General features: G+C 43.5%; 1 protein-coding gene across 1 annotated transcript in view; it reads left to right on the top strand.

Annotated features, from left to right (window-relative positions):
* The window catches only part of LOC124805054, a 71,238-nt gene that overhangs the window by 36,279 nt on the left and 9,783 nt on the right, over positions 1 to 25,176 (top strand). Inside the window, exons 4-5 of the mRNA XM_047265477.1 lie at positions 11,035 to 11,134; positions 20,417 to 20,524. Coding sequence (XP_047121433.1) covers positions 11,035 to 11,134; positions 20,417 to 20,524 — 208 coding nt within the window. The remainder of the gene's footprint in view (positions 1 to 11,034; positions 11,135 to 20,416; positions 20,525 to 25,176) is intronic.

Below are 25,176 nucleotides of genomic sequence, written 5' to 3'. Positions count from 1 at the left end.
TTTAAAGATGGATGACTGCAGAGTCTTCTGCCTAGAGCTCAGTTGGGCGGGTCAGTCACGTACCTTGGTAGAGATGTATCAGCCGGTGATGGCTCTGGACATCGATTTCTGTCTCTTTCGCTCGCTGCCTCCATTGCTCTCCTCACACCAGATTCCTCAGGTATTTTTGATAAAGCCACGCCCCTTGCGGAGTTCACAAGACCGTCAGGTACTCGTATTTCCACTGCCCCTTTTATCGCCGCATCCCAGAAACCGTTGGAGCGGCGCAGCACCTTTGTCTATTCGAAAAAAAAAACCATGCGTCCTTCGTTGATGTTGTGCTGTGTCACTACAGATTTCTCGTCGATTTGGCCGAGGCAAACGCTTCTCACATGCTCCGAATATTGATACGAGATGCATCGCTGCATCTGGCCAATGCTCTGTCTGCTTTACTCGCAACTGAATTACAGATGCCAGGTGCCCATAGCCCTAGTTGGTCTTTGACCTAAGCCTGTTCCTGATTTTAACCGTTGAGTGTAAAGTTATTTCCTGTTGAGTTTGTCCATTATCTTGGCAGTTCTTGCTGTGGGTAGTCCTGCATGCGGAAGGAATGCAAGGCGCTTGGTTTCTTCTTTTGGATTGCTTTTTTTCTTCTTCTTGCTGGCTGGATGTCTTGTCTGTATGTCCGAGTTCCCGTTCCTGCAAAAGATTTCACATAGATACTGTAACTTGGTAACTCGTCGCATGTCTGCACCAGGGCGATGAGCAAATGGAAGCTATTGGCGTTTGGATATAGGCCTGTGTGTGTCTTCTTGCAGTAGACGGATTATTCCGGCGTACAATCGGGTTCTTTTTTATTAGAATGTCCAAGAACAGCAGGCATCCCTTTTGTTCATCTCCATGGTGAATCTGACGTTATCACGTATGTTGTTAAAGTGACGGAGGAATTCATTTCAGTTTCCTTCACCATACAGCCACACTGGTGAAATATTCTCATGTTGTTTCAGGCGCGCAGTTTCGACAATCGTTGCCTCAAAATGCTACATGTAAGGGTTAGCGATACCTGGGTCTAGAGGGCATCTCATGATGATTCCGTTCGTCTGTTCGCAGAACTTTCTATGAGTACCACGTTGGAATTAAATGATGATAAACGCATATTGCACATTTTCACCACACTGCTGTCGAAATTACTTTCTAGCAGTTCTGATGTGAAATGTTTATGATATTGAAGCTGATAGGAGATTACCAGATATATCTCTTGAAGCACTTTCACAAACTCTCTCAAGTTCTTGACATAGTGTGGACAGCGGCCCATGAGAGGATTCCGTTGCTGTGCCAGGCGTTTGACTATGCCATACACTGGCAAATGTACAGTATTCACTGTTGGACATGGTGGAACTCCCTTTTTTTCAGTAGACTATAAAGCCATTGTGGCACCGGTAATATGGGTTACTGTACTCTGGCCACATTCTTGTTCAGTCATGTGTTGTTGAGGAGTAACATGATGTTTCTTGTCACAGCTTGTCTAGGACGTTGCTTCACTTGCTTATATCCCAGGTCCTGCAATAGCATCTCAAGCAGGCCTGACAGCATCATCATAATGCCTTTATCAGCTACCTGGACGACTCTGTCATTTTCCTCTCAGAAGAGACGTATAGTCAAGCGTTCTGCCCGTGAGTCGTTATTCTTTGGCATTTTGGCTTCGTCAAGGTCCTACAGGTCTTTCTTCCCACCTTTGTGGTAGTATGGGAGGAGATTATAGTCCCCTAACCACTAGTGCTGACCTCCTGCAGGCAAATGCTCGGAACTTGCTCCACCGTCGTGGTAGCTTTCCACTTACAGAGTTGACTGGTTGAATGGTGAGAGACTGGATGCAAGGTGCAGGTGGCAACTGTGTAGCGTTCGTGTAATTTTGTGCAGTACTAGCCTGGTGACACACATGTGTTCCTGCACTAAGCAGTACACTATAGAATGCGTTTTGTTTTCGTCGTGTTGACGGGTTTTCACCAGTAAGCTAACTGCGCCACAACCTTCTCACCTCAACACCACTGTAAGAAGACGAGCCCGCTGCGCATAGTCGGCTTACTGCGCCAGGTACATACCTTAGATTCACAGATTAAATTTAAGAGGGTCATAGAATGAATGGTAAGGCCTTGTGACACTAAAAGCCTTATGAAACGAAAAGAATAACTTTGTGAAACAAAAATAAAACAATACCAAAATAAAGGCTGCAAGTTCGAAGGCGCAAATTTTTGCACATCTGTGAAGTCAGAACTGCTGCTGGGTAATATTTTACGTCCTGTTCCCGCGACCCCTGCACTGAAACGTGTGTGAATCCTAATGACAAGATATCCACAAGACGCTCGAGACGTTATTCCTCAAGCCTGTACTACTCTCCGACGCTGGCACTCCTGACATAATTCAATGCATAAGGAAGGTTTCTTCGACGATACACTCCTGGTTTCAGCTGGTCGCAAGCGTTCTCAATCGGGTTGATATCAGGAGACGCCACAGGTCAGTCCATTTGATTGATTATTGCATCCGGGAGGGAAGATTTGATTAGGTGGGTGCGATGCTCTAGTGGACAGGTGTCTTGAAACACTAATCCATTGCCAGCATGTAAACTATAGGGCTGGTCAGTAGGTTGGAGGATTCTATTCTTGTACTAAATAGCTCACAAATTATCCTCGATAATGATAAGATGCGTTCTGAATGCGTCCCAAATATTCACTGACCCACCTCTTTGGTGGATACATGGGACAGAATGCCGGAGACGCACATTCCTATATAGTCGCCTTTACACTCTTCTCCAACTATTATCAAGCCACATGCACATCCTGCAGTAGTCGGTGAAGGGATGCAAGTTCCATCAATTTTAAGTGCTTCCTTGGGCACTTTCGTGTGCACCACGGTACGGGGGAGATAGAGGGGGAAAGGCTGTACTCATATTGGTGATGGACACCTAGAGGCGAAAGTGTCCTTTGAAGACGGTACCGTACAATTTCGGTCCATATGGTACTCGCAGTTGTCTCTAAAAGAGCTGCGTTCTCCTCGGAACCTAGAGATGCCTACTAGCCGTAATTTGTAGATAATGACGGTCGCACAGTGTCGTTCATCGCTGCAGACCATTACGAACTGGATCTTCAGTGTCTTGTACCTCACGATAGTGGTTCAATGTTTGAATGGTGTCCCTAAATGTTGGTTAAAAAAATGGCTCTGAGCACTATGGGACTTAACATGTGTGGTCATCAGTCGCCTAGAACTTAGAACTACTCAAACCTAACTAACCTAAGGACATCACACACATCTATGCCCTAGGCAGGATTCGAACCTGCGACCGTAGCGGTCGCGCGGTTCCAGACTGAAGCGCCTAAAACCGCTCGGCCACATCGGCCGGCTGAATGTTGGTCAAACCAGGAATGCAGGTGTACAGCCTTGTGGAAAGAACTTTCATCTTAGAAGACAGGAATGATCAGCGTATACTCATGAAGAAGATGTAGAACATAGGGCAACACTCGGTCAACTAAAATGATGAAATGACCATCCTGATAGATGTACGTGGTAACCTTAGTGAGTGGACAGAAGCCATGGTACGAGAAACATACACAAACCACGACTGAACGACTTCTGGTTTTAACTACGTCTCATTGAGCGGTCGGCTCACTCGGAGTCTTGTATCATTTGAAAAGAGGCAAATTCGTGACTCATTGGGTCTCACCTCCACCATATGCCTCCAGTCGGCTATTGCGTGGTTTCTGTGACGTTTGACCCATTGAACAGGTACAGATATTTGCGCCGCTACGAGCGATGGCCTTTTTGGAGTTACACGACTCCAAATGTTCTTTGCATATAGTGTCCTTCGAAATGTTCGCTCGGAAATTGATTGAGACGGATCTGTAGCATCTCTGCCAGGTATGACACGGATTGTCAATGACAAGGCCTAATACTCGTATCTGGTCCCTGTCTGTTAGTCTTTTCGGTCAGTGTTCTTATGCAGTGTTACATCGCTGTGAAGTGTACACCTTTTTATGTGCACACATTTGACACTCTGCATTAATACAACAACGAATTAGACAACTTCATACACTTATAGTCATGAGCACATCCAAACACTATAGCTCTTTTCTGCCAATCAATCACGTCGAACCATATTACTGCAAGATTCCATACAAACAATTGGCACATACGCACACCCCTTCACTGCCATCTCTTACATCAGCAGTGGATCGTTATAGGGTCGACTGGCATCACTTATAGACTACCTACACGACTCCAAAGTGACCTACGTATCTCTTAACGAGGTGATTAATATTTTTTCCGTGAACTTACAAAGCACACAGCGTGGTCGAACTCCTCACTAGTGATACCTTGTGTAGTCCGACATTAAGAAGCCAGTTTTACAAAGAGTATGTCAACCCTCTTGGGTTAACGCTCCGCAGTTGACCTGGGCCAGGATACTAAGTACGTGGAGAAAGTAAAGGTAGGTGGTCGGATGAGAGGAGTGGAGTGCCACAAGTATCCTACCAAACGTTACGCTGCATCCTTCATTGTTTTATATGAAAGCACTTTACATGACTTAAAACCCTTTGCTTTATCTGTCATAAAGAACGGAATTCTTCACTGAATGAGGGGGCTGGAAAAAGATACTTGCTATGTTGGCATATCAAGTATCTTTTATTGACTGCTGCACTACAGTTCAAAGTGACGCAGATAGAAGAGACAATTCCTAGACGACAGAAATACGTTCCTTGGTTACGGAGACATTGGAGTGTGACCGATGCCATTGTCGGAAAATGTGCGGCTGCTGCTGGTGAGTTGCTCAGTTGCCTGGTCAGTGCTGTCTGCGGTTGATACAGATTGCAACCAGCATCACGCACGTCAGTGTGACCTTGGTCAAACTGTTTGCACCATTTCACTACGGCTGGACACGGCGTTGCATTTGGTCAACACACTGTCAGAATTTCACGGTGAATCTGTGTACAATGAAGGTGTTTTTTTCACAAGAATTGTACTGTCCCACATATTTCAACTTTGTAGTACATTTCATGTTGCTGCGCTACTTAACTCCCATAATGTGATGCACTTGTTATCTATCAAAGCAGTACTATGTGTGCACGGAACCCAGAACACGTACTGCCATACGACAATGCGCCACTCTTGTCGCACAGTAGTATTACCGTGTGCAAAGGGTTGGGTCGTGACTCCCAGAGTGGCAGCTGGACTATGCTGCTGGTAACTCAGATGAAGCTCAGCTCAGCCCAGCTCTGCCAGTGCATGGTCTGCAGTGTGATCTTAGTGGCACTAGCTGCACTGTGGCCCGTCAGTAAAATATCCCTGATTAGGAAAGTACACTACTGGCCATCAAAATTGCTACACCACGAAGATGACGTGCTACAGACGCGAAATTTAACCGACAGGAAGAAGATGCTGTGATATGCACATGATTAGCTTTTCAGAGCATTCACACAAGGTTGGCGGCGGTGGCGACACCTACAACGTGCTGACATGAGGAAAGTTTCCAACCGATTTCTCATACACAAACAGTAGCTGACGGGCTTTGCCAGGTGAAACGTTGTTGTGATGCCTCATGTATGGAGGAGAAGTGCGTACCATCACGTTTCTGACTTCGATGAAGGTCGGATTGTAGCCTATCGCGATTGCGGTTTATCGTATCGCGACATTGCTGCTCGCGTTGGTCGAGATCCAATCACTGTTAGCAGAATATGGAATCGGTGGGTTCAGGATGGTAATACGGGACGCCGTGCTGGATCCCAACGGCCTCGTATCACTAGCAGTCGAGATGACAGGCATCTTATCCGCATGGCTGTAACGGATCGTGCAGCCACGTCTCGATCCCTGAGTCAACAGATGGAGACATTTGGAAGACAACAACGAACAGTTCGACGACGTTTGCAGCAGCATGGACTATTAGCTCGGCGACCATGGCCGCGGTTACCTTTGACGCTGCATCACAGACAGGAGCGCTTGCGATGGTTTACTCAACGACGAACCTGGGTGCACGAATGGCAAACCGTCATTTTATCGGATGAATCCAGGTTCTATTTAGAGCATCATGATGGTGGCATCCGTGTTTGGCGACATCGCACATTGCAGGCGTGTATTCGTCATCGCCATACTGGCGTATCACCCAGCGTGATGGTATGGGGTGCCATTGGTTACACGTCTCGGTCACCTCTTGTTCGCATTGACGGCACTTTGAACAGCGGATGTTACATTTCAGATGGGTTACGCCCCGTGGCTCTACCCTTCATTCGATCCCTGCGAAACCCTACATTTCACAGGATAATGCACGACCGCATGTTGCAGGTCCTGTGCAGGTCTTTCTGGATACAGAAAATGTTCGACTGCTGCCCTGGCCAGCACATTCTCCAGATCTCTCACCAAATGAAAACGTCTGGTCAATGGTGGCCGAGCATCTCGCTCGTCATATTACGCCAGTCACTACTGGTGATGAACTGTGGCATCGTGTTGAAGCTGCATGGGCAGCTGTACCTGTACACGCCATCCAAGCTCTGCTTGACTCAAGGCCCAGGCGTATCAAGGCCGTTATTACGGCCTGAGTTGGTTGTTCTGGGTACTGATTTCTCAGGATCTATGCACCCAAATTGCGTGAAAATGTAATCACATGTCAGTTCTAGTATAATATATTTGTCCAATGAATACCCGTTTATCATCTGCATTTCTTCTTGGGTTAGCAATTTTAATGGCCAGTAGTGTAGTTTGTTCATAATAGTTACAGTGATGAAATCACAGCTGGAGGGGCAGTCAGTGGTCTCTCATAACACTGTCAGCCACACTCACTGCAGCATGGCAGGTCCACCGGTTGGCCGCCAGGAAGGTAGGGCACGTGCATTGGTGGCTAGTAGGGGCTAATGCCGACAGAAAACCGAGGGCAACACTGCTGCTGGCTCCCTTCTGTAGTGGCAGTGTAAAGGCCACGGAGCAAGAGGGTTAACCTGAGGCCTACGATATGGCGTATGTCGATGGGGTACACTGGGTCTGGGCAATGGACGGCACCAATGTGCACCCACACGGGGCGATGGACAGCGATATGTAGCTGGGCAACTAGGTGGCCCAGGCTCGGGTCAGCGGTTCACAAAGGAGGCGCCATCAGCAGGGGACACTCAATCTTTAGTTTGCTTCAAATTAAAGAGAATAAGAGGAACTGTTGGCCAATATCTTACTTGTGGTACATACCATATATATGTTTTACGTGAGCACTGTTCAGGGATGTGTTTCTCGTGAAAACGTAAGGGGAACCTTTGTTTCAAAGAAGAAGTTCCAAATGATGGAAAGAAGCAACGAGTTAAAAAAGCTGCTGGACAAATGGAGAAATACCGAGCATAAAAAATTAAATGAGAAAGGCCATCAGATTATTACTGATCTTTTAAGAGAATTTGTTAAGAAAAGTGAGTTCTATAATAGTATTCTATCAACTGGTTGGTGATGATTTAATGGTGTAATGTCTGCGTGGGAAACTGGCTAATGTTTGGAAATAGCTCTTGAGTTATAAAGAGACCTCTCAGGCTAAATTTGAGTACAGGCGCCAAGTTGACTGCATACTGCAGTGGGACGAAATTGTAGCGTCACCCATCCACCAGTGTCAGCCCAGTTTGCAGGTGAATATAAGTTTAATTTAGTTTTGTTTATGTATTTTTGTAATATTTGTAATGGTTGTGAAGTGTCTAAAGTTTTGTGTTTTTTTTATGTTTCATGTACGGAGAGGGCGGCGCAACGAACGGAGACAGCATCTTCGTTGCCGGGACCAGAGAGAAAATTGCTGGCCACTATACGTCGCGGGTCGACAGCCAAGGAGCGACAGAAGATTCTGAAACCGATTTGTTGCGTCGTGCTTCTAAAAATTGGAAATGAATAATTTGTAATGTTTTGTACAACAATGACGTCGTAGAGAGTTTAATCTTATTGATACTGTTAGTTTTGTCTTGTCAACGCTCCGGTTCACGTCTGTATGTAGGAAGATAATAAACTAGTGGATGCTACTAAAGCTGAAATACGTGTTCCGAGGATTTATTTATGAAGAATTATGTGAATGAATTAATAATATATTTGACAAGATTATTGGATTTTGACAGCGTTCATCGCGACTTTGAATCTCAAAAAGTTTATTCAATGTGGTTCCATTATCGATTAAATCAGATAACGTGTATCAATATAATTTCTGAGGAGAAACAAACGACATCTAAAATTGAAAAAATTTACGCAAACCAGTTGGCCCGAGTGACGTAATTCTGTGCATACGACTCAAATGATGTTTCACAGTTTCGTTCAAGAACCATTCTGAGACAATTTAAAAGGTATATAAATAATTTTGAAGTGGGTTGTAACTGACGTAGGTGACGAAGTCTGCACATGGTCATATGTCGAAAGAAAATCATTTATAAGAAACTTACGTCGTTACACTACAATACATACTTAGCTAAAGCAGACGCCTGTAGTTACTGTCAATAAAGGCTGTCACGGGCAGTTGCCTGTCCCATCTCAGAATGCAAGTGGTCTTTTTCTCGCAGTTATTAGCTGGCACCGATTACGTCACTGGTCATAATGTGCACAGCTGAACACCACTGACATTGACGGTCTAAAATGGGTGGTACGTACGTGAGCCCGGCTTGTTAGTGTTTCCCCAGTGACAGCACTCTTGGCCTATAAGCCACACCGAACGAGGTGGCGCAGTGATTAGCACACTGGACTCGCATTCGGGAGGACGACGGTTCAATCCCGCGTCCGGCCTTCCTGATTTAGGTTTTCCGTGATTTTCCTAAATTGCTCCAGGCAAATGCCAGGATGGTTCCTTTGAAAGAGCACGGCCGACTTCCTCCACCGTCCATCTCTAACCCGATGGACCGATGACCTCGCTACTTGGTCTCCTCCTCCAAAAACAACCCAACCCTGTGAGCCACTATAGGCTGGAGCAGCCGGCCTTAGTCGTTGGGCAACTATGACTTAGTCTACCCTGGTTTTTCCAGTGTGGCCAGCTCTTCCAGAAGACCTGCATCTCTTGTAAGGCGTCACAAATTCAGCTTTCAGATACGCTGGTTATCCTTTTTCACATTATCAGCGTACTGAATGAGTGTTCTCGCGTACTGAGTACTCACTAATGTGCCATGGAAGCTAGTTAACGAGCTGATGGTGTCGGGAAGATTTGTGATGATATTCGGTGCAAATGTACAATCATTAACCCACGTTACACATCACAGGAGCTTCTAAGCTCTGACCTTTTTTTGGCATGTGTCGGCAACTTGCTGTTTGAAATGTCGCCGAGCGCGGGGGTGAGTTCTCATGGCGCCACACTTTTGTAACATTACAGAGGAAGGTTGCAGGCAGCCTTGAGCCAATTCAGACGTATGTGCCGCAGTGGGAGACGGTTACAGGAGTTCGAAGAACTGATCGTTTAATCCGATTGTGCAGTGTAATTAACGAGCTGGTGGATGCTTCTCTCTACATGACGTTCTCTTGAACTCATGCTGTAGCATTCAATTAACCTCATTGACGTCCGGTGCACTATGCGGGGCGAGAAGCTTATTTCTGAAGTCCTCTCATAGTTAATGTTGATACGGCATGTGTTTTCTTATTATTGTGTGTCAGCCTTCATAGCTGAATGATGAAACTACAGTAACTTAGGTTTGCACCGAGAGTCGAAGAGACGTAGATCTCATACTATTGATGTGCTCACTATAAGTGGGTAATCTTGGAAGCCACACAAGCACTCTCATCTGTGCGTATCATATCTCAAAGCACTCGTATGATTCGAAAGTAGGCTCCTCCATGTTTCGCCGGTGGCAGAAGATGGTACACTGGGAGCCCATTTTCTCGCTTATATACCTCTATCCCACAAAGGTACTTTCAGCACTGCTGTTGGTAGGCGATGTGCATCACCCCAGATGGATTTCGACGCACTCGTAGTCTGCTATTGGCGTATAACATCGTGTACCGAGATTCATCTGACTAATCGTAGCCGGCCGGAGTGGCCGAGCGGTTCTAGGCGCTACAGTCTGGAATCGCGCGACCGCTACCGTCGCAGTTTCGAATCCTGCCTGGGGCATGGATGTGTGTGACATCCTTAGGTTAGTTAGGTTTAAGTAGTTCTAAGTTCTAGGGGACTGATGAGCTCAGAGGTTAAGTCCCGTAGTGCTCAGAGCCATTTGAACTAGTCGTAATTTAGAGCGTCTACTGACGGTATACCTGCGCCCGTGCTAATATTTGTGCTCCGTGACGAATGACGAGCAGAGGAGGCGTATGCGACGGTGTCTCCTGCACCTCACAACGAGGAAACGGGATGATGCGAGTGCTCATCATTTCTTGTTGTCCAGCTCTGAACTGCGGACTCAGATGCTACACTGCGACCCACATATCCGTTGCAGAACTGGCGTAGTTGCGCACAGTAACTGGCCTTTGCGGCAGCTGTTTTCCCTGTATTAGACATCTCCGGCACATCCGTGACCCGGTGGTTTGTGAAAAGTCTTGAGCCTCTCTCGACCTCGGTGATGAAGTGAACTGTGGACTCGATATTCATAATGTGTGCATCAAGTCGGCTGAAATCACACTGCTGGATTGTCCAGCCTATGACCAATACAAGGTCTGAAGACAATGAAGTGACTGTCTCAACTATTCCATTCGTCGAGTAGACAAGGGAGAGGGGGGGCATCTACACGAAACAGTAGCTATCTCTTATCCACTTGCTCGACAAGGAAAAGGGGGGGGGGGGCATCTAGGTGATACAGTAGGTATCTCATATTCACTTGCTCAGAAGTGTAAACGATAGCGGAATTTCTGCAATAGGATCTAGTCCAGCTCCAGAACAATGTATCAATTGCTCGCCTCTTTTTCGCTTTTCGTCGCATCTTCATGTCACAGGTCGAATGGCTGGCTTGTTATTACAGTCCTCGCCAACGACAGTTCTTTACTTACATGTCGTGTCGGAATATTGTGGAACAGAATGCATGTCTTGCGTCTCCTGTGTGTTGGCAGTCAGTGGAGTACACCTGGGTGGCCTTACACTCGCGTGTGTTGTTGCAGCGAGGCGGAGTGCCTGAACCAGGCCGTCGGCGGCGCGCTGCTGCCGCAGGTCGTCGCCTCGGCGGCAGGCATCTGTTTCCTGCTCTTCCAGGTGGCCAAGGTAAGCGTGCAGCTCCATAACAGGAGTTGTCTTCTCTTCCATGGAGCCTCGTAGCCAGAGCCCGGAAATACTTAACGTGGAAAACATTAACACCACTGAAGTCACAGTTAGAAAGGAAGGCGTTGTCGTAAAACGCGTGAACCAGTTTGTCGCGCCACTTTGCCTTCACCAACACATTCGGGCCGGCCGTCATAATCTCCATAGTCGTTTCCCTTTGCGATTTTTTGTGGTTAATAACGCCACCGGTCGCATTGGTCTAGTCTTGTAGGATAGTTCTTGTTGGGTGCAGATTTCCGTTATTGCTTATGATAATGCTGGTGTCATCCGCATATACGTGACATACGGGTTTAGTATTGGTGACTTACATAGGCCGTGTAGAACTGTATGTAACTTTTTCAGGAGAGGTTCTACTACTTGCACCAAGAGTTACAGAAAGTGGGCAACGCCGTCGTATGGGTTGTTTGAATAGTATTGGACGAGTTGTTTGACCATTTACCTTGTAAACTGAGAGGTGTTGGGAAACCTCTGTTGTATTGTGCGAATTACTTTAGCCTGATATCAAAATTGACAAAAGCTAACGCTAACTGTACTTTAATGGCGCTTGTTAGGTGAGTTTTATCCATTCCGCTACAATATTCACCATGGAACATCCTTTTATGGCGCTGCTCTGATACTGACCGACTATTTCTGGGAGAAGTTCTTTTATCCTGTTATTTAACATCCGTGTCCATAATTTTAAATCAGAGTTGAGCGCGATTACCGGCTGGTTATATAGGATTTTTATTTTCTTGTGTGTGTGTGTGTGTGTGTGTGTGTGTGTGTGTGTGTGTGTGTGTGAACACTGAAAGTCCTTCTGTAAAGTATGAAGGTAGATTTTCATCAAACATTGTCTCTGTACTCTGTGTGCATTTTGGTTATTTGCAGGCCGATCAAATATCAGAAATGTAACTAAAATTCGACAGACATTCCATCAAATCTGCTTCTTTCTTTTTCTGTGACTCCTCAATAACTGTTTGCAACTTTGATAGCTTTGTCTCATACAACAAACTTTGTTTTCTCAATTGATGCTGTGTGTTACGTCTGATAAGAAAACTTCGTGAGTGTCGTACTCGTTTCGGTCTTGGCAGACATATCCGTGAAATACGGTACGATGTAGGGAAGAGTGGTGTACCTTTTCGCCTCTAGCAAGTCCATTAAAAGGAAGTTAATGTATGTTCCATTTTTAATTGATAGCATTCACATTTTGTGGTGCTGTGGTCCTTTTCTGAAATTATGGAAGTTGCTCCGTGAACGTAAGGTTTTTCCAGATATGAAATAATGTTCGAAGGTACAACACAGTCGTGTACTTAGGAACAAATATTCTATTCAGATTTAATAATGTTGCAATTGAGAAACTCTTGTCAACACTGCATTTCATACTTTATCTGTCAAATTATTACTCTACTAGACACCAGTAACCAGTAAGTGAAATGAGATTCAGTATAAGTAGTATCGAAAACCAGTTACAAGTTGAAACACATTCTGGAGTATAAAGCTATTGGAAACTAACACAAATTTCCGTTTTGAAGACAGGTAAAACTGTTACGACATTAATTAAATTTAGTTCGTTTGCAAATACCACATGTTAAGTGGTAAAAGACTTTGTTCCGTTTGAAGGTACAAGACGGGCCAACTAAGTACAGCTTAACTGTCCAAACTGTACATAATTAGTTTTAAAGATATTGAAAAAGAAAGACTGAAACACGAGCCAGGAAACATAATGTGTTCCTAGGTAAGCTATGCCCTAGTCTCTCCCCTATCCACTGCTGGAATTTTATATATCATATTGCTCCACTCATGCGTTATCTTAAAGATGATCTTTTGTTGAACTGTTCCCGTTTCTCTTTTGATGTGGCCTGTGCCACACGGCTACTTTCCATAGCTACGCGGTGGTCTAGCTTCACCCCTCTCCCCCGTGAGGAAATGCAGGCAGACATCCGCCGACTGGCCGAGCTGATGCTTCCCTCCCTCTTGCCACCCTCACTCCGGCCTCATACGCACCATCGCTTACCGGCCTGGTCCGTGGTCCGGCGACTATGCTGCAACTTTCCAGACACACATCGCTCAGTTAAACCTTCTATCCCATGACCAGTACATGTGCTCGTATATGAGTAACTGCTCGTAACGCCACGTGCTGAGTTATTGGAGGAGCTCAGTGGCCATTGTTTACAATCCATAACGTAAAGCTTGATATTGTTTTTAATATACATTCTGTCTAATCTGCTAATGGCGGTGTTGCTAACACACGATTTCTCGTGTGTATTTGGTCGAACGGATGTCTACATATCGACTAACTTAATTCCGTCTGCTAAAATACGAAATTCTTGACAAATATTAAAATTAGAATTTTAAAATTGTTTAAAACACAACAACCACGCCTGGAGGAAAACTAGCCTTCCAGCCGGTCCCAAGCCGCGATATAGTGGTACGGTTAATCGTTGGGCTAACCAACATTGTAAAGAACTGATGGGTTCCTATACACTCATACACAGCCTCGGATTGGAATGGATATAACGGAAAACGACCCAAGCTTCTGAATAAAGGACTACGAATAGGTACATGGAACGTAAAAACACTGTTCTCTGCAGGTCAACAAAGATACTTGATGAAGAACTAACAGAATACAAGACGTATATTACAGCCCTGCAGGAGATAAGATGACCTGGACAAAGTATGCACAGAGAAAAAAACTACACGATCGTATACAGCGGAAACAATCATGGTCACCATATATTTGGAACAGGATTTTCGGTTCATAATAAAATAATGGCCAATGTGATGACACTAGGAAATGTCAATGAAAGCATATATTACATAAGAATGAAAGGCAAATATAGAAATATCTCATTAATAAGTGTTCATGCCCCACCTGAGGAGAAGGAGGAAGACATAAAAGACGAATTCTATGACATCTTAGACCAGATGTACTCCAGATTACCACAGTATGACATCAAAATTGTGCTGGGAGATTTAAATGCCAAAATAGGACAAGAACAGCAATAGCAAACATACATAGGCATGTTCAGCATTCGCACTGAATCAAATGATAATGGTATAACGCTTATCAACTTCGCCACAGCTACAAATGAAAATAGGAAGTACACCATTCCCCCATAAACACATAGATAAAGCAACATGTATCTCACTGTATGGATTAACTAGGAACCAAATAGACCATGTTTTGATAGAGGAAAAACATAAATAGGCAATAAGAGATGTTAGGACAATGAGAGGAGCTGAGATAGGATCAGACCATTCTCTTGTGCTAATAAAGATGAAACAATCAGTACCAAAACCATCTAGTACGAACAACAGTGGTAAAAGAACCCAACGAATAGATGTGAGTAGGCTAAAAGTGAAGGAGGTGAATAAACAGTTTAAGATTAACCATAAAAATGGATTCGCTGAATTAGAGAATGACAACAATAGAAAAGAAGATGAAGATATGAACACAAAATGGAAGAAGATGACAACAGTTATGAGGGATACTGCGCATGAACTATTAATTGATAATAATAATAGCAATATAAAACGCAAATCATGGTTCAATGAAACATGTAGAAAAACATTACAGGACAGGAAGAGAGCCAGACGGGCAATGATGAGCAGTAACAACCATGAAAACCAAAGAACGAACAGGAAAGCTACGAGAGAAATGAAGGGTAGAATAAGGCGAGAGAAAAGAGCATTCATATGTAAACAGATAGAGGAGGCTGAAGAGGACTATAACCAGAACAATAGTAAACAGTTTCACAGGACAATGAATAGCTACAGAAAAGAGTACAGAGCTAAGTCTGTGATAATGAATGACGATAATGGAAAACTGATCACTACAAATTAAGGAAATTTAAAGTACAAGAGGAAAAAGAACTGCTGAACAACCAGGCAGATACCTACAACATCGAAAACAAGGCAGAAAATCAGAACGTTCAACCATTAGTCGAAGAACCAACTCTGATGGAGGTGAAGGAGGCAATAAAAAGACTAAAAAATGGAAAGGCCCCTGGCATAAACATGATATCAGCAGGGCTCATCAAAGAAGGGGGAGAGAAGATACATGAATGGTTAGCCAAACTGATAAAAGAGGTATGGAGAAAAGAAGTAATGCTGGAGGAATGGAAAACTGCTGCTGTATTTCCCATATACAAGAAAGGAGACAAAATACTGACACAGAACTACAGAGGAATATCTCTCTCTCCTATGCACATGCTATAAAGTATTATCAAGAATTATACTAAACAGACTCAACCCATACATTGTGGAAATATTAGCCACAGCACAAGCAGGGTTCAGAAAAGGTAAATCAACGGCAGGCCAAATATTCACATTAAGTCAAATATTAGATAAGAACTGGGAGCACAATCGTGATACCTTTTGTCTGTTTACAGGTTGCAACAAAGCATATGACAGCATAGTAATAGAGGAAATATGGAGGATAATGCAGAGTGTGGGATACCTGGAAAGCTGATAAAGCTAACTAAAATGTGTGTGATGGAATCGAAGTGTAGAGTGAAAGTACTGGGGAAGTTCTCAGAAGCATTTGAAGTAAAAACAGGAGTGAGACAGGGATATATTAGATCACCAAATGTTCAAATGTGCTTGAATTTCTAAGGGACCAAATTGCTTAGGTCATCGGTCCCTAGACTTACACACCACATAAACCAACTTATGCTAAGAACAACACACACACCCATGCCCGAGGGACGACTCAAACCTCCGGCGGGAGGGGCTTATATCACCAACCCTGTTCAATTTGGCCCTCAACAGCACCCTGAGGAGAGTAACATGTGAAAGTTCAGGAGTCACCATAGGAAAAAAGATAAATGTCTTGGCTTTTGCAGATGATATTGTGCTGGTAGGAAAGAACATGGAAGACCTGGAGAAAATGGGGACTGTACTAATGGAAGAAGCTAAGAAAGTAGGTCTAAGTATAAATGAAAGTAAAACAAATTTCATGTGGTATTCGAGTTGCCAATACTCTCTCATCTGATACGGCAGATTTTGTTTTTCTTGATTGGAGACAGCCGTGTGACTATGGCATCACAGCGTGCTGTAAATTGTGGCATATTCCTGTAGTCCAGCGATTGGTGCTCGCGTGTGGAGGATGGAATGAGATCAGGGTAAAAAAATGAGATCATTAAATAACAAAATGAAATATAAAAATTAGAAAAAAGAAGAATAAACAAAACACCGCAGTATTCTCGAAAAAATTCAGTTGCAGTTTCGCCAGTGTGCGTTGTCACGAATAGCGACTGGATTTTTATGCAACTCTAAGATAAGTTTTTTTAAATATTCGCGTGCATTGCTCATAGGGAAACAAATCTCAGTGCTTTCGTGCTGAAAGAAACTTTTCATTCAATTCTATGCTCTCATGACCACTTGCTAAGAAACATACGAAATGCGCTGCCAGGAAGAAATTCGACATGCTCAAGGACTGTGTTGAGTGGCACAAGGGTATAATATGTGCATACTCAGGAGTCGTAATATTAGTGATTCATTTACCACAGTCCTTGGCAACCATGTGGAGTTCAGGGGGTCTGGCTGTGCACTCTCTGTTTTGACTCTGCAGGCAGTAACTGTAGTGGCTTTAGAGATGAAGCGTGTTTGCGAGATTCATCCTAGGGTACAACCGTGTCCCACCGACGAGTACGTACTCCTGTGAACGACTTCAGTTATTGGAACGGGGTTGCACTGTGGGCTTCTGGGAGGCTCCAGTGCCGTGTAGAGGACAGTAGCACACAATGTATCGCTGGTATGGGGCCGCTTTCTGCAGTGGTTTGTCGAACGTTCCCACAGTCGTAGAACAGGTTCTGGACGTCCACGTCGTACAGAGGCACGTCGGGGTCGGCACATGGTGCGAGCAGCGGTGGGCAGCGGAGCATCGTCCATGGAAGAATTCCGGGCACGTGTTGCGTCTGCTGCGACATCAGGGTCTGTTGCGACAGGATTAAGATCACGTGTGTCCCTGGCCAGGCTGCTGGTACACTGTGGACACGTTTCACTGTGGCACATCTGATCCTTTTGGTTTGAATTTGCTATCGTATACTCCTACAGGGATGAACTACTTATTTGCCTTGTACTTGAGGCAGTTGCATCTTTTCTGGCACTAGATGTAGAAAAATCACTGTAATATGTTTGTTTGCGTGGCGATCTTCCGCAGCAGCTGTTAAAATCTATTTTTATAGGTTATCTGTCTTGAGCTGACTTTTAATCAGTTTGCAGTCACTCAAGACAGATAACTATAGTAACAAAATCACTGTATTTATGGTAAGGCTGAAACTTCTTAATGAAGATTTTACTTAAACTGCTGAATGCTTATTCAAATATTTGCTTAAACTGCTGAGTGAAATTGAATGCGAGTGAACCTACTTTCTCTTTACTTATTCTTATCTACATCTACATGACTACTCTGCAATTCACATTTAAGTGCTTGGCAGAGGGTTCATCGAACCACAATCATACTATCTCTCTACCATTCCACTCCCGAACAGCGCGCGGGAAAAACGAACACCTAAACCTTTCTGTTCGAGCTCTGATTTCTCTTATTTTATTTTGATGATCATTCCTACCTATGTAGATTGGGCTCAACAAAATATTTTCGCATTCGGAAGAGAAAGTTGGTGACTGAAATTTCGTAAATAGATCTCGCCGCGACGAAAAACGTCCATCCCAATTCGCGTATCATATCTGCCACACTCTCTCCCCTATTACGCGATAATACAAAACGAGCTGCCCTTTTTTGCACCCTTTCGATGTCCTCCGTCAATCCCACCTGGTAAGGATCCCACACCGCGCAGCAATATTCTAACAGAGGACGAACGAGGGTAGTGTAAGCTGTCTCTTTAGTGGACTTGTTGCATCTTCTAAGTGTCCTGCCAATGAAACGCAACCTTTGGCTCGCCTTCCCCTCAATATTATCTATGTTGTTCGTAATTTTAACACCCAGGTACTCAGTTGAATTGACAGCCTCGATAATTTTACTATTTATCGAGTAATCAAATTCCAACGGAATTCTTTTGGAACTCATGTGGATCACCTCACACTTTTCGCTATTTAGCGTCAACTGACAACTGCCACACCATACAGCAATCTTTTCTAAATCGCTTTGCAACTGATACTGGTATTCGCAACACTGACCCACAATACTCTAGCGCAACGCTATCTGACTGCTCAGAAATGATAACCTGACTTTAAATAATTAATACAGAAGAATGGCCTTGAATTAGAAGAAATACTGACAATAACCCATACATATCATAAGCCACTTACCTCATAGAAAATCTTCATTACCCGAGCTACTGCAACTCAGCAAGCACCAATGCAGCCAGATAAATAAAAGATTCTAACTACTGTAGGCTCTAACTAGTAGTAGGCATAAGGTTAGCAAAGGAAATATTTTGATGCAAAGCAAACATTATATTTTTTTACCTTAATAATGTGACATCCAGTTAAAAAAAATATAGTCTTCCGTGACATCCAGTTCCAAAAATTATATAATCATGAATAATATTCAGTCTCCAAGTCGGACACGTCCAGATCGTCCGCTCGCACTAACACTTCAAACCTCCGCCACTGCTGATTATTAACCTCTAACCTCCATTACTACTGACTACTCACACCCAACTTCCATCACTGCTGGCTGTTCACCTCTAGTTTTCGCATTTCTTTTGTCTTGTTGTTCGAGGTTGGTTGCCGAATGTTGGATTATAAATGTAAAAATCTTCTCTCTGGAACACAGGAATTTAACGGCACGTGCATAAAACTCTTATTTGCTGTCCTGTTAGTGATACTTTTGTGGATATATCACTATGTTTATGAGTTAAAATGTTTGCAGTTTCACAAATTTGGTCTTGTCTTTGCCTTTTTTGAAATAGGTTCTCTACTTCCTTCTTTATTATTTCGTCTAATCTTCTTGAATCAAAATTCCCTCCAGGGGCACTGTCTTTGAATAGTAGCACAAAATTTAGAAGCAGTATCTCCTTGGAGGTTAACGATATCCAGAACAGAGAAAGACAACTAAAATAGGGACCTTTGTTGGACATATTAGCATCTATTTCCGCATTTTTCAACACATCTTAGACAGTGCAAATTGAGACCGCAATCTGTGGCTCGTATGTATTCACAACACTCTTAACAGTTCACAGTGTCTGGTATTCAGATTTCTAACATATGACCACCGTTTCAGTGTGTGGTAATTATTTGCGATGGCAGGGGAATGTCAAGAAGCTTTGGCTCTGAATGCGTGTTTTCTGTATGGCCTTTAAGTAACTTCTCTACAGCGAATATAACAGCTTACGTTAACAGGCTGCACGAATACTTTGCATGTTGCAGTCCACAGCTAATTTTACCACGCCTAGACGTATATCTTTCAGAGCTATACCAGTTTTTATTGTGGAATTTGTGTAATCACTCAAAAAGAGCAGTGAGCGCTTTTACTGAATGCCATACAGTCATAATAAGTTCATGGAATCAATAAAAATGAGAAATGTGCAAAGTATTTTGTCGTCTTACACAGCTCTCCCGTAAGAACATATGGCTTAGGTGTTCACTGCTAAAGAAATGACTAACAGCATAAATCTCGTTAAGTTTAATTTGACGCGAACCACTAAATAATTTTTGTGATATATTGGTATTTAGCATTTCATTACCTGGTTATAGTTGTAGTTATCCTTGACGTCGAAATGTGCAAATCAGTGAAGTGTTCATTGTTTAAGAATGGTATTACAATCACTGCATTAAACAACTGTCACAGAGTTACATTTTGTCGACAGACATAATTTTTATTGCTGTCTCTTGTACTTACAGAGAGGTCGTACCTTTGCTTAACGTAAGTTTTTGCAAACAGTGGTTTCAACTGGAAGCATCACTGTTTCTTGCTATCATATTGTAGACATACCCAGCGCGAAACAATTATGTGAGCCCCGAAGGGATGAATAAGCTTCCAGCCAAAAAGCTTCCTGCAACTAAAACTTTTCACCTCCGATTTTTTTAAAGATGTTGATGATTACTCTGCACAAACTATCAATATATACTTTCAAGAGTAATTATTGTACTTAATGTTCATTCCACGGAATTATCAGTTTTTAATTTTGTAACTTTCGTCTGAGGGTTTTGCAAATCTCATACTATTTCTGTACCCGACAAATGCCGAAATTTTACTTATACGTCTTCTTCTCAGAGTAGTTAGTGCTGTTGAAAGCTGACATGTACATGCAAATGGCAGTGGTATTTCCTGTATTGCAGAAAACCTCGTTCCATGTGGTGGAGACAGGCAAGCTGCTAGGCTACCTGACGTTCATGATGTCGCAGCTGCTCTTCTACTGCTGGTTCGGTGACGACATGCTTTCCAAGGTAACACTCTCACATCAGAACGCATTCTCTCATTCATCACCACGTCATACCCGCCACTAGTCGGTTAAGATAACTGCGTTGGGAGCTGGGGACATTTTAATCCCTTCACCTCTCTCTCTCTCTCACTTTAACGCAAGTTTTACCCTCTATATTTGACTCCACATCTTACAATTAGAGAGGACCTGAAAATAATGTCGTTTCTGTGCATGTCGATATTCTTTTGTTATTTATCAGCTCATTGTGTACTCCAAAGTCGTGCCGAAGATATTTTAAGGTTAGAGTGACTTTTTTACTCGTAAATAATTAATCTCACTTTTTTTTCAATTCATGGTGAAATGGTGAGACAAAAGCCAAAAGAGCATCATGTGCTTTTAGAGCTTCGCTAGGGTAGTAACGCAACAATTGCTACCAAAAACATGTGCGATGTTTCTCCAAGTGTGTTAGACGTTCGTAAGTACCAGAGCTAGTTTTCTAAGTTCAACTGGTAATTTTGATCTTTCCAACTCCTAGAAAATGATATGTCAAGGGCGGAAGTGGAAGCAAATCTTGGTCAGTCAAGCGAGGATCTGTCGAACACTCTTAACTAATTTTGATCGACCATCCAAGAACATTATTGCAGCAGACTGGTAAACACAAACAAAGCTAACCGATCCACCACATTCAATTTATTGCTTCAGTAACAAAGTACAGGAGCGGTTTTTGATCGCTTGATCACTGGAAATGACAAATGGAATGAATCGCCACGAACTACTGCTAAGCCAGGTTTACACCCCAAAACAGTGCTTTATTGTGTTTGGTGAAGTATTCGCTGGGTCGTTCATTTTCAAGTTCTGTAACCTGGACAAACTGCGAGTGCAGACCTTTTTTGTGAACAATTAAACTGAATAAATCAATCTTTAATCGAAAAACGCCAAGATATTGTCAAAAGAGAAGGTATTATTCTGCAACACGATAACACAAGACCGCACTGCACAAAACGAATCCTGGAAAAAATTAATGAATTGAGGTAGGAGGTATTGTCTCACCCACAATATTCACTCGATGTTGCACCATAGGATTTCTATTTATTCCGAACGCTACAGCTTTTCTTAAGTAGCATACGATTTCAAAATGTGGATGGCATCTCCAGATATTTTACCCAAAGCCAATTGATTTTTATCCATCCAGCATTGAAAATTTGCACACTAGATGGCAAAAGGTTGTTGATAACGAGGGCGATTACGCCACTGACTGAAAATATAAATTTGTTAAGATTTTATGTGGTTTAATTTAGAGTAAAAAAAACGACCCTGCATTCCAGTCCCCCTAATGCAGTGTTTTGAAGTAACTTTTCACGCACAGGAAAAAATTCTACTATAGATGCCAGCGTTTACTGCACAAAATCTGACGAGTCTTTCAGCTTTTCCTTCCCATTGTGTTGCATTGAATTTTATTGCCTTCTTTATTTTACTCTTCCATTACCGAAATTTGCGGAAGAAGAGGCTTCAAATATGTCTTCGTCGAACTAGTTTGTGTTCAATTGGCTGGAGTTGCTGTTCCTTAGTTTCATAGAATTTACATCTCAGAGATTAGATTGAGGTTTAGTTTTTCTCTCTATTTCTGAAGAAACATTACTTTGCAGGTGTAAAATACTTTATTTATGGTTAAGTCAGCGTTATGTGAAACACTGCTTCGTCCAATAATATTCACTGCAGGGCGCTGGTTTAAAAAATGCAATAACGTAATTCAGCGGCTCCGGCGCTTGCAACTGCGAGTTGATGTCAATGTGTAAAGGACAATACAGTAGTAAAATATTTTTGGTGATGGATTCCTGCTACATCTGATTACGGGGAGTAGATGTGAAAGAAAGATAGGATTGATGTTGATGCGTTAATGAAGTGACGGCCCCTAAAACGTGATTGAGAATTGAAATGTGGGTAATATGTTGGAGGAAAGAGTGGTGGTGTGATAATGGTTGAGAAGAAAGGAAACGAAAGAATCTTTAGAATGTATTTACAACTGCAGACTACAAGACATTTCTGCAAATTGCAGTAAGTGGTCTGCAGGCCTATTATCAACTGAAGATTAGGATTTTATAAAGAGAAACATTTAGCTCAGTGTTCTCATGAAATGTCCACCAAACAGAAACCACTCTGTGAGATCTGCCAGAAGCGTTCAGAAACTTTGCGCAGTTTTAGCAGATCTCTCGATACTCGAGAGAAACACACTCTCATGCATAGTCGTCATACGGCCAGATTACAAAAGATGGCAGCAGCAGACGCCTTTCGGGCCTATACAGCAGGGCAAGAACCAACGAGTGTTTCAACAGTGTACGTAGACAAGGATACCAAGAGCAGAATTTGTTAGATATTAAGCCCTGGCCACAAGTGTCTATGATGCAGTTATAGCTTTTAAGTAAAGTTCTCAATTACTCCAGAAGTTTGTCATTAATCCAGCGCCCAGGGTTGTTAATATGATTACATAAATAGAAGAACTGTAGGCGCCCCGGTGGTCCCGATCGCCTGCGGTGGACTGGAGGCCGAGCGGTGACCTCTCCAGTTGGCAGGATGCTAGGAAATGACTGTGGACGCTTCAGAAACGCCAAAGAAACATTATTAATTCATTACACCTTTATTCCTGCCGAGTACAATGTGGCCCACGTAACACAGGCTGGCTGAGCTTGGTAATATCAACGACCTTCCCCGAGTCCTTGCTGACTCGTAGCGATGACACCAGCTCCGGGCCGCACAGTCCTGCTAGCGCAGCGCCGTGTGCTGTGACGTAGCGAAGGAATGTCCTTACTTCGTACTTCGGCCGCGCGTGGCTGGTGGCGCCCGGCTGGCCGGCCGGCTCGGCTGCAGACAGCAAGCCGCTGCACGTATGAGGCTCCGGGTTGGAGTCCCGGCGCTGTCGGCACGACAGGCATTCTCGTAGTGCGGGGTGTACTCTATCCCACCCCGTCTTCTTCCCTGCCCCTCCTGGTGGCTCGTCCGCGGTGGACGGGTGGAACGGGTTGCAGTCCCGCAGCGTCGTCGGCTCACCCGGTTGTGACGGCGGATGCACAGGGCCTAAGCCCCGCACGATCTCGACGACGGCTCACTGATGTGGTCAGCATTGGCGGCGAGCGAGTCTGCCGCGATGTCTGTTAGTCCTGGGTTGATGATTGACAGCGGCAGCAGAGAGGACCAGGTACTGTCCACTCACACCTGCTGCTGGATGAGCCGCCCTTACTGCAACATCACCTTAATAAAGATTAACATGTCGATCACTGAGCTGAGCGCTACGCAGCGACCCAGTACACATCTAACTGCAAGTCTAACTGCGAGTGCCTTTTTGCTATCAAAGCTGGCGTATTTAAGGGAAGCACGAGCGACGTCCTGACGTCATGCTCGTTTGTAATGAAGCATTCGTTCCACTTATACTGCTGATTTATCTGTCGTACTCGCCCCTTAGGTGTTCTTGCGACAGAGTTACGTGTTATTACGGCAGACTTACGCGAAGTTGTGAAATGCAGTACAGCTGATGCTATACCTCTGTCTTGCACTCTACGAAAGTCTCCGTCTAACACAAACCCGCGTGCTAAGCAATTCTCTCTCGCCTGTCCTGTGTAACCAGGCCATTGCCCCTGCGTGACGACACATTCCGATATATGTGCAATCACCTACTGCCTCTGGCTCACGGCATAGGCAACGAAACTTTGACAATATTCCACGTTTCCAATTCATTACTATTCCACGACACTACAGAACGGATGCAATTAAGAAAGTTAAGTAAGTCTTAAGGATTTGAAAATACCTGGAGGAAATCTAGAAAGAAGAGTACAGTGAGAAAAGAAGCAACTGAAGTTGAAGATGACGAACTCTGTACATGGGCAATATTAGAGGTATGTTTTGTTCCACTTATATGAAAGAGATTTTGAATATTAAAACTCGATTTCCTCAAAGTCCATTCAACATAAATTTTTACAGCGTGTATATAACATTTTTTGAAGTTGCTGCTACATTATAGTCAAGTATTCTGTAAAGTTACCAACTTTCATATTAAACTATCAATGATAAACATTATTAAAAATGTTAGTTTTGAAAAAGTCAAAAAATAGCAGTTGACTTGAGTTCCCACAACAGTCATTATATTCGTAAAGCCAGCACCTGAGAGTGCACCAAGTTTCTAATGGTACTTTTGGTAGTTTTTAACGTAAAATGGCCTTAAATATGATAAATTTAACAAAGTGTAGATAGGATGTACAAATGCACAGATGTTGGTCAGGCTTGAATGACTCTTCCAGCTCTTTCTTTATTCAACGCTCGTACGAAAAGAGTCTCCTTCATGATGTAATGTATGATACTTAACTGGAGCTAACATCTGTGTCAGAAATTGTTATAACGCATTATGTGTCCTCTTACCCCGAGTGCTGCCATTGCACTGTGTTGTGGCCACATTACTTTGCAAATATTTCAACTCGTTCGCTACAGCCCACATTTTTACATCAAGTAGAATGTCATTTTCTCTCTGAACTGTTTAAGATTCTCTCTTAGTGAATGAACCAGAAGGGTAGCTGCACAGAAAAGCAAAATAAAAGATCTGCACCTGGCAATGAAGGTCTGTGGTCTGTAGATAAAAAATTTTACGAACCCCGACAGTTTCGCACAGGTAGACCTAGAGAGGTAGACAAA

The sequence above is a fragment of the Schistocerca piceifrons genome, chromosome 7, assembly GCF_021461385.2.
Source record: "Schistocerca piceifrons isolate TAMUIC-IGC-003096 chromosome 7, iqSchPice1.1, whole genome shotgun sequence".
NCBI lineage: Eukaryota > Metazoa > Arthropoda > Insecta > Orthoptera > Acrididae > Schistocerca > Schistocerca piceifrons.
The sequence above is the reverse complement of the archived record's forward strand: the minus strand, read 5'-3'. Positions and strand labels throughout refer to the sequence as shown.